The sequence below is a fragment of the Carassius gibelio genome, chromosome B4 (assembly GCF_023724105.1).
Source record: "Carassius gibelio isolate Cgi1373 ecotype wild population from Czech Republic chromosome B4, carGib1.2-hapl.c, whole genome shotgun sequence".
Classification (NCBI taxonomy): domain Eukaryota; kingdom Metazoa; phylum Chordata; class Actinopteri; order Cypriniformes; family Cyprinidae; genus Carassius; species Carassius gibelio.
In genome coordinates this window covers 19,104,361-19,115,286 of record NC_068399.1, presented here as the reverse complement: position 1 = coordinate 19,115,286, position 10,926 = coordinate 19,104,361, and the positions used below count along the sequence as shown (strand labels likewise).

The 10,926-nt window shown below is 35.9% G+C and overlaps 1 protein-coding gene across 1 annotated transcript; it reads right to left on the bottom strand.

Moving 5' to 3' along the window:
- Positions 1-2,905: 2,905 nt before the first annotated feature.
- On the bottom strand, positions 2,906-10,701 carry LOC127956873 (twinfilin-1). The gene is made up of 9 exons (XM_052555128.1): positions 10,590-10,701; positions 9,801-9,878; positions 8,838-9,016; positions 7,641-7,736; positions 7,445-7,549; positions 5,769-5,894; positions 5,360-5,510; positions 4,544-4,665; positions 2,906-4,377 (listed from the first exon to the last, which is right to left on the bottom strand). The coding sequence occupies exons 1-9, from the start codon at positions 10,690-10,692 to the stop codon at positions 4,210-4,212; spliced, it is 1,128 nt and encodes a 375-aa protein (XP_052411088.1). The 5' UTR covers positions 10,693-10,701; the 3' UTR covers positions 2,906-4,209.
- Between the last annotated feature and the right edge of the window lie 225 nt (positions 10,702-10,926).

Genomic DNA, 10,926 nt, shown 5'->3' with positions numbered 1-10,926 from the left:
AGCAAAAAAAAAGAAAAACGCACCTAAACACCACAAATTCAGTGACTCAGGATATAATGTAAACTGTTTCAATCTTTCAAACTACGGGAAGTCATGGCCTAGTGGTTAGAGAGTTTGACTCCTAACCCGGTTGTGGGTTTGAATCTTGGGCTGGCAATAACATGACTTAAGTGCCCTTGAGCAAGGCATTGAGCCCCCAGGTTCTGCAGCATAAATGGGTGCCCACTGCTCTGTGTGTGTGTGCACTTTGGATGAGATAAATGCAGAGCATGAATTCTGAGTATGGGTCACCATACTTGGCTGAATGTCATGTCACTTTTTTTTCTTTTGTTCAAATCCTACTATTAACCAAAGTCCTTTTAAGGTATTTTATAGTATTTATGATTACTTAATTTGTCATTATTTCTACCACTAAACAGATATCAAACAAATAGCAAATTGTTGCAAACTTTGTGGCTTACAGAATTTGTAACATGCTATTTTATCGTATTCCCATCTAAAACACTACAACAGAAGCCACTATGCAGTGGTGCAGAAGATAAAGTTGTTACTGTGTCTAGCAAAGCTAAGAAAAAAAAAAAACCTCTCAACAAAACCCGTTCAAAACAACCATTAACTCACCTGGGTCAGTGACTCAGGATGCAGGGTGTTGTGTTGGGATCATGGAGTTCGAGCGTTAAAGTTCATGTATTGCTTTAGATATAACACATCGGCCTAAATGCTAGCCCTCAATGTGTGGCACTAAAGGCTAAAAACGTGTTACTCACAATCAGGACTGTGGTGGTGTCATGGGTTGAAAATGTATCTGGTTTATTGTAAAATGACAGCTGCCTCATGGTTTCAGAGGTTGCTGGTTCAAGTCCAACCAGATCACTCCGATATGAGTGTTTGGTCTGATGTGAGTGAGAAGGTGTGAGGGATCGGTGTCCTCCCCGCACTCCAGCACAATGTACAGCAGGGGGTTTAACTTCTACATTTTTTCAACCCCCTTCCCCACCTTTTTAGGTGACCATCATTTGCTTTTCAAAGGGGTGCTCCTTCAAAGAGAAAATGATAGCAGCCTGTAGATTTACAAGCAAACAACACACAGTGAAGTTTTATAAGCATTATCTGCGCATCAGCAGGTGTCCATCATTAATAAACACTTTTTTTTCTCACTTCTGCTAACTGCTGGGAACCAGAAGACGTTCAAACTGCTCGCTAACAAAATGGTGAACTGAAGCTCGGTGCTCCTTCCTATCATCGGACAGGAAGGTGAATGCAGAACCTGGTACTTCTGCATCAATGTACTGGAAGACCTCCTCAGCTTCTCCTTTAAAGGCTCAATTACCAAGCTCACTGAAGTCTGGGTCCTTTCTGACCCGAGTCTCTGATTGGTTGGTCACAGTCTGGAGAAAGGGGAAAGTGCTCAGTGACAGTTCCACCTTTTCTTGCCCACCAGCTGCTATTCTTATTTTGTTAGTGAAATGCTCCAACTCTTTGTTCACAGCTGGACCCAGGATTACATTCAGATCAAAGCAATCCTGATTTAAAATGTCAGCGTCATCTGGTTTAGATTGTTTTAGTTTATCATCCCTTTTAATAGCTTTCCTTGGTTGACGAGGTCTTTTTTATGTTCTTCTTGAAGACTAGGACTGTTAGCAAGTTTTTCATTGGTGTCCATCTCAATAAGTGTTGAGGTGAGTTTTTTTATGGTTCCATGGAAACCATCATGGTCTGATATGAAGCAGGAGAGAGTGTCCCTCTCCATTCTGAAGCCCTAAACGAACATACTGATTATCAATCAATCAATCAATCACCTTTATTTATATAGTGCTTTAAACAAAATACATTGCGTCAAAATACATTGCGTGATTAAGTCACTTAATCATTTCATTATTATTTGAGTGATTAATTAACTTGTATAGGCATGCAATTTAAACTTATAATGAAATGTAAAGAAGAATGTATCGTGTTATCATTACAATTATCCAATAAAAACAACTGAATCACCATTGCAAAGCTGGTTCGTTTAATGCTGTAGCGTCATAATACATAGCAAGCAAAATATAAATATTCGAAAATAGTGCTTGCACTCACCCGCGTGTTATTGTTGTCAGTTCACTTCTGATACCGCTCTGAAAGACACAGAAGCGCAAACACCGAGCAATAGCAATGATTAAAAAATAGATTCAGTACTTTTTTTAACCTGAAGTGTTGATTTTATACAAAATGTCTGAGGCATGTTGTCATATTAAGTCGTAATGAACAGCATTTGTCATCTGGATTTACAAAAAAGAATTTCAAGTCTTTTAACATTGCATCAACCACTAATGAACACATTAATTTTTATTCAAATTATCACTCAGTATGTTTAACCATTTATTACTATGTCTTTCTAACACTGTACAAATTCAAGTTATTTCTTATATTTGACAATGTTTAATGCACTTCATGTTGTTAATTATGAACGGAATGCACTCTTTGTATTTTTATATCAAGAGTAGAAGAATATTCTATTTAAAATGAAGTTATAGACAAGTTAGAAAAAGAGATAATGTAAAAGTAATAAAAAAAATGGTCTGATTACATTACCTCAATTGTGTAATGTAATTCATTATGTGATTAACAAGTTTTGTCATCTAATTTGTCAGGTAATGGGCTACAATTTGAAAATCTCACACACACATTCTTGTTATAAAAGTCTTAAATTATGAGTGAGTGTGTGTGTGTGTGTGTGTGTGTGTGTGTGTCTATCTATCTAAAATCATATTTTTTTGTTTCGTTAAAATAGTCTTTAATTGTGAGAAATACAGAACCTGTACAATGTTTTTTTCAAATCATTTTATTTTTCTCTATCCTCTATCTTATACAATGCATAGAAAAAGACATTTAAGACTCAATGATTCCTTTCCAGACTTCATAATACCCTTACATAGGAGACATGTTAATAGTGGTTCGCCTGATGTGAATCAGTAGATGGATCGTCCCAGAGGTTCTGGAACATACAGTCCCTTCCCTTATGAGTGCTTTCAAAAGCATCCCAAGTGAGATGCTGAGTGAACTTAACTCCAAGCACTTATACATTAGTGTGGTTGCAAATGGCATGAAATGGAGGCTGGCCATTAGATGACATGTAAAACATTGGTTCAGACAGACAGGATGGCCCTAAACCCCTGAAACCATGGACACTCACTTCAAGATGTTAGACAACGACATCATCTGGACAAACAGCTGTACAGGCTTAGAAAAATAGTATCTCTGCGGGTTTAGTCTTCACTAGAATAACGTGAAAAATATCGAAGATGCAGAGAGGCATCACTTTTTCAGATTTGTGTTATGACGGATTCTATTATCTTATTATCATATCCCTATAATTAAACAATCCTACATTTAAAAACAAAAAAAAAAATTACAAGACCAATTTTCAAGAATTAAAACATTTAAAAAAAAAAAGGTATTGGAACCTTTTCAGCACAATATTCTTGGCAAATCCTTCATTGAAATCATCCTTACAAGCTTCAGTGGCTGTCAGAATACTGATGATTTATGTAGTCACTCTTTAAGAAAATCTTCAACCTAATCAATCAGAAAGTTAATTAATGCATATGGCCTCATAAAACAGATCTGAACTACTGACCTTCCTGTGGACTGTTTAACTTTCCAGACTTCCAAACATAAATCATGCCTAATCTCCACAGCCATTTTCCTGGACAAATATTAAAGTTACTCCTAAGTTAAAATGGAAAGCTGGAAAGCTACCACTGAAAGTGCAATTTATACCTTGACTGTTTATGGGAAACAATCTCTTTTTCTCAAAAACTATCTTCAAAAAGGTTTGAAAATCAATATCTATTTCTGGACAACGAGCACTAAATGGAGTGTCTATTTCAACATTATTGCACTCTATATCATAATCTTGGCTAATATGCAAGTAAACAGCGTAATAGTGTTAAAACTATCACCAGGAACATCACAGATGGCATTCTTGAATGCGAGTGAACTTTGGTAAAACATTCACGTCTACATCAATCTGTGTTCTTCACATAGCGTATCATATTGCAAGCTACAAAATGTAATTTCACAGGCTTAGTGTATTACTTTGTGCATAGATCAGTCTATAGGGCTGTGGTCTACATGGGTCTGGGTAAAAAGGGGAATTCGCTTTGAGGACGGGATTCATTAGACTAAGTGGAATGTACCACTGTCAGATTCAGAACAGGAAGAGGTTTAATCATCATCGCCGCCGTCCCCTGGCGCCCGTGTAATTCTACGGCCCCCCCTCTTCCCGGTCGGCCCCTTGGGTTTGGCAAAAGCTTGCTTGTATGCATGCTGCTTAGGATGAACCTCTTCGTACAGGAAGTCACTGGTAAGTACATCACCATTGTCAATTTCCAGCTGAAAGAAAGAATCAAAGGTGACAACTCTAACATTAACATTGTTGTAAATGGTCTGATAACCTTAAAATGACACTTGCTTCCAGGAATTTAGCAGAATGGTGTATGCAGTATTTAATACCACAGTGAAAAGGGTTATATAGGCAAGCATATATAACATATTATACCTTTTTTGCAATTTCAATGCCCAAGTTCCTCTCCACTGTGTCTATGAGAGGGTTCTTGCAGCTTGAATACAGCATTCTCTCTTTGATGCCGCATTTATAACCAGGCATTGAGTAGATGAACACTGAAAACACACACACACACACACACACACACACACACATACAAAAAAAACAATAAAACAGTTTGAAAATGCATTATACATATGCACTTATCATAAGCACTTATGAAACTATTGTCACACAGGACAAAACATGCCCACCAATATTACCTGCCATTAGATTTTAAACCTTTAAATGTAAGAAAAATAAAAATGCATAACCGGTAATGGTAATTTAAAAAAATATATGCTTTTATAAAATGTAAAATAAATGTATATTTCTCCTGAACAGTTAAATAGTCAACTAATTTTCAAAAAAAAACATTTTTTGGGTTCTTATTTTTTAGGAATAAGCTGGAACATAAATCAGATAAATTTGTTCTAACAGACCAACTTACTTGTATAATCAATAACTATTAACAGACATTATCCAAAAAAAAAAGAACGGCAAACATATATAACAAAAAGTAATAATAAAAAATACAGTTCAAAAGCCCTTTTTTTGTAATAATTTCTAACATATTATTTAATAATTACATAATACATATACACACGTTATTTTGTATTCATAACACACACACACACACACACACACGTATGTATATATATATATATATATATATATATATATATATATATATATATATATATATATATAGATAGATAGATATATAGACACACACACACATATAATGAGCATAAGACACGTCACTCTTACCTGTGGACTCAAGGTAGTCTCCTTCATGCGAGTGTTTGTAGAGGAAAAAGTGATACCTAGCTGCATCATTTGGGATCCTTTTAGGCAAATCTTTCAGCTCCGTGGGAGCCGTGCTGGACAACTTGATGGATTCTTTAGGAAAATCTATTTCCTGTTAATAGGTTGGAGATAATAGTGTATATGAATAATTACTCAGTTCTACAACATGTATTCCCATCACATATTGGTGGTTTTGTGGGTAGGGGTCAACCAAACCTGTCTGCCTTCTAACTGTAAACATACAGTACCATTATGCATTTCAGGTGTTTTCTTTGAATGCAATATACAGGATGATAATGATGAAAAGGACGGATGAGATGCTATTGTTCAGAGCTGCTGGGAGGGTGGAGGGGGAAAAGGCCAGAAGTACCAGTTGAACGTAGTTAATCCTTCTCTCCCTGAACTGCTCCAGAGCCTGAATAGCTTCTCTCTGCATAGGGAACGCCACTCCCTGAAGAGTCTGCTGCTTTGTGTCAACATGGATGTCTGTCTGCAACTGAAAACACACATATAAACCTTTAACAATGTGTATGCACTGGCCTGTTAACACTAAAGCAGTCACAACGGTTGTTAGATTCTTCTGCAATTCATGTTGTAGATTATAAAGCCAGGTTGTTGCACTGCATGTTGAGATTTGAGAATGTTTATTGTTAAACTAGGTCTATGATCCTTGATAAATTAGCATGCCACTAGTGTTGCCAAATGTCATCCAAAGAAGAAGCTAAATTAACTGTCACTCACATCTTTGAATATAGACTTTATAGTGCACGATTCAAACTTAAATTTGTATAATTCATGAATGAAAACATTTTTTAGATTAGATTTAATTGTAATATAGTGAAGTAAATGTAGGCGTCCCGTATACGGGAAAGGGTGAAAGTTAAAGGGTTAAAATAATCAACCTGACACACCAAAATAAGCTTAAAGCATTTTTCCTTCTTTATATAATTAATTGCAGCATAAAATGTCAAAATAACCAAGGATAAATTATAGGGATGTGTCAGTACAATTATATATGAATTGTTATGCATTTATTGTTTTATTTATATTAATATCAATATAATCAAATAGAACGTATACATATAGAAACACTGTGTTATTTAGGAAATTAATCCTTTTATTCAGTAAGGGTGCATACTAGACTTACAATGTTGATATTATTTGAAAAAAAAAAAATTATATATATATATATATATATATATATAATTTAGCTTTACAAATGCAGGAATAAATTTAATTTTAATATATACTAAAATAGAAAACAATTCTTTTAAACTGACATTCTGTGCTGCACCCACTGACTCTCAACCAGGATTGGGACCAGCATTTATTTCATCCACCCATCTACTCAATAAAATCCCTCCTTCAACAAATTAATAAAAATAAAACAGCACAAAGCTGCTTTCCTCTCCTCTCAAACATGTAGATTAGTGTAGCATTATCTTCCTCCCACAGCTGCTGCTGCTCTGGGTGGGGGTGGGGGGGATCAGAGAGCCTTTCGATTGGTTCATTTACGCTGTCTGTCATTTTGAAACAGCCAACGAAGCGTTTAAGAGTCAGATCGTATCCTTTTATGGTATGAGGGGAGGTTTGTATGCGTTGCCAGCAGCATCCTTTGCAATTGGTTCCAGGAGCTGGTTTAAATGAGAGAGTGCATGGGACTGAGCTTCTCTATTTTTAGTCAGCGTATGTTTGATTCTAAATATTACATTACATTTATGTTTTTGCAGACTTTTCCATACACATGGTGATTTGGGACATCCTTTATAGTATTTCTACTACTACTGCTCAGCAAACAACATTGTGTGCTTTAGTTCACAATGCAAACATGGCTATTATAGAGAAAAGATGCATCGTTTTGTTACGAGATAATGTTGTGTGTAATGTAAAGAAACTTCTTTTTGTTCAGCTCGTGAAGTTACTAAAATACAAAAGGCCTGATTGGACTGTTGGGCTAATGTGGTTTTTGCCCTGTTTTAATAAAGCCTCAGCAGAGCCTGACTAAGGTGTACACCCATGCTGTGTTTATGTTGATGTCAGCATTACCTCATTGAGTTTGATTTGCCTCAGTTCCTCCTCTGCTGCAGTCAAAGGCAGAGGCGCCGCCTGGGAGCTAAGGTACTTTTTATAGCCATTTAGAGAGACATCGTCCTGAGCAGAAAGAGATGCATTAGTGGGGAAACCTATGGCTGCCATCCATGCAAGGTTTGATTTAAAGAATGGCAGATGATACATGTCATACCTTAACTGTGCCAAAAATCTCCTCTTTAATGTGGCCACCACCAAACTCTTTCTTCAGCGTGGCCCTCGTAGCAGCATACAGCATCTTTTGTCGAACCTGAAAGGAAAAGTTGGAGTCTGGATTCAGTTTTTTTTTTAGGAACAAGAACATTAATTTGTTTTAGGCCAACATATTTCTATAATCATATAATCATAAACATAGAACAAACAATATATATATATATATAAGATGAGTTTATTTCTTGATTAGATAATTGGAACAGATTTGGCATTACATTATCTGCTCACAAATGGATCCTCTGCAGTGAATGGGTGCCGTCAGACTGAGAGTCAAAACTGCTGATAAAAACATCACAATAATCCACAAGTAATGCACATGACTCCAAATGCTTAATGATGGATTCGTTTGATGTTTTTCACTTCACAAGACATTCATTAATGGACTGGAGTCACGTGGATTATTGTGATGTAATGTGCAAGTGACGTAATGATAAATTCCATTCTAAAGAAGAAACAAAGTCGTATACATCCTGTCCGGAAATTGGTTTTAGGGTGAATAAAACTGTCACCTAATGTTAATTTTTGGGATGAACTACTCCTTTAATACTTGAATCCAACCAGGAGAAATTTCTAGATGTCAATTTTAAAGCTGCTTTGTTATAGGAAAGCTCTTGGTTTGAGCAACTTGAGTAGGCTTTAGATTCGGGTGCGATTGGGACTCTAGCCATTTTAGTCTCCCTCTAGTTGTTGAACATTAAGGGAGAAAATTAGAAGTGTAAATTTGTAGCACAACTGTACGTTTTCTGTATCAGGTCAACCATGCTTTTCATAAAAAAATAAAAAAACGTGAAAGTAGATTAATGTCTAACTCTTTTGCTTAAATGAACAAAGTTTCCATTATATGAGCTTACCTGATAATTATCTTTCGGTAAAAGATCACATTACAATGTTTGTTATAACAATGGTACAACATCCTCGATGATCATATCCACATAGCAGTACAAAAACCTCTTATTGTAACCTGTCTTCATATAGACAGGCTTAACTGGCAACCAGATATTTTTAAAGAGCTTTAAACCAGGGATATTATATGTATATGGAGTGGATGGATTAAAAAGCACTGAGCAATGTCAACTCATGATGTCCTTTGGCCTCGTACAAGCTGAAAGAAGATGTGACAGCATGCAAACCAACTCACTGGAGAGTGATCCGGAGACCAGGCCAGAAAGATCCACTCATAACCCTGGTTGTTGGTGGTATCCAGCCTGTAGAGAAGGTACGAGGGCATGTCATCCTCCACCAGAGGGAGAACACAGCTGTCCCATTCCTGGTCCCATTTCTTTGCAGCCCGTTTACTTCCACCCAGAACTAACTTCTCTACATGAACACAACAGAACAAAGGAAAGTGTGATAAGATTCTTGCGTCATACATTGACAGTCTCTTTCTGTATTTGACTAAATACAGTAAAACAAAAAATTACAGAGTATTATTTAGCAGTTCAGAAAATGTGAGATACTGTTACTTTTGACAAATATTTTGAATTCATTTTTTACTTTTAGTTGATTTTTTTTAAGTTTTAGTAATTATATATATATATATATATATATATTGGTTGAACTATTCATTTAGTAGTGCTACTACTACTACTAAATGAATAGTTCAACCAAAATATAAAAAAAATATTTTGATCACATTAATGTATTCGTAACATTTTATTTTAATTCTAGTTTATTTTAGTTCTAATATTTGTAAAGATGTTAGTGCTTTTAGTTTGATGCGAGATAGACAAGAAAGCAACAACTTTAATACAGTGAACCTTTAAGTACATTTTTTTAAAAGATAAATTTGTTCTAATGTTTAAGTTATCTTAATATAAGTGTTACAAAACACAATATATATATTTTTTATCGCTATTGTCGACATGTTTTATCTAATATTCTGGTAAAATAATAAACAAATTAAGCAATTCTGTTTGAAGGGAAACTAATGTTTTGCAAATAAAAGTAAATATCATAAGGTTCTAAATTTAAAGCCCATCCTCTTTTTAAAATCAGAGAAAACCATGGATAATTGTGCTGTTTTTTGTTTTGTTTTTTATATTACTTAAAGTAAGTGCTGTTTAACAAATGTGTACTCTCATGTGTACAACAATCATCTCACCATTTTCTATCACTACTTTGATGAGCCGATATTCTCCATTCCGGGCCTTCGCAAAGATTTCTTTCACTTCCCCGGTAGCTGAGAAGAGAAAGCACAGGACACAATGAGACCATTTATTCTGATGCGAAACAAAGCTGACCATCTCTGGACAACGGAATTGAAATTTGGCTTATGAACCAAATTGAGGAATCTAAAGAGGCATTGTGAGGGACAGTTTGGAGACTGCAGTCCATTCTTTTATTGAGTATGGAGTATGTTCTTTTATTAAAATTATTTGCATAGGACCATGCAAGGTGTTCTTCAATTAAACTTTCAGCATGACTGCATTGATTCATACACTTCTTGTCACTGTAACACAACGTCACTGCAGTAAAAGCTCAATGTAAACAGATGTCTGTTGCATAATGCCTAGCAACACCTTTGAATAAAGGTGACACGCTTATTACAGCTGGACCTTTGAGACCTGCTGCCTTCTTTCCCAATCCTCAACTCAGTCTGAAAACATACTGATAGTGAAAGACCAATCCGAGTTTATTTGCATGACCATATTAGTGCAACAAAAGGCAGAGTACACTTGACACAGATTCCCTGTCTGGCTCTAGTTTGTTTACTGGAAGCTCGCGATAAAACTCTAACGTTACAAGGTAACGTTAATTCAGTATCAGCGACGACAACAACAGGTTCTTCTGTTTACAAACAAGCGCCAAATAAAGGAACATGTACAAAAGCAACGCTATAAACTAAGTCCGGGTTATTTGAATCGACAATAAAAGACCGTAAGGATTTTACCTTGGATGCCGGTTTGATGAGACATTCTGGCTCTCTTGCGTCGGCCGGCTGGTAGATGGTAACAGTGAAAGAACACGGAAGTCGGAGAATGAACTACAGTCATTTGAGATGCCTGTCATGTGACGACATTACGTGACCCCGCCCACTGCGGCGTGGTGTGCGCGTTCATGTGTATTTTAGAGACAAAAACTGCAAATATACTAAATGAAGATGATTACAGAAGCTAACTCAGTTTGAAAATTGAAGACGTCCTGAAAAAAAGTAAAGAGACTAATGTAATATTTACTTTATTCATTTTGTGGTATTTTTACAGCAAGGGATTGAGGGTAAATAATAC

What these genes read in the sequence shown, in the direction of transcription:
- LOC127956873 (XM_052555128.1), bottom strand. Translation starts at nt 10,692, where the DNA reads ATGACTGTAGTTCATTCTCCGACTTCCGTGTTCTTTCACTGTTACCAT. An exon ending in GGTCTCCGGATCACTCTCCA is followed by an intron (nt 7,737 to 8,837) that starts GTGAGTTGGTTT and finishes TTTTCCTTTCAG; the next exon opens with GTTCGACAAAAGATGCTGTA. An exon ending in GGATTAACTACGTTCAACTG is followed by an intron (nt 5,511 to 5,768) that starts GTACTTCTGGCC and finishes ACCTATTAACAG; the next exon opens with GAAATAGATTTTCCTAAAGA.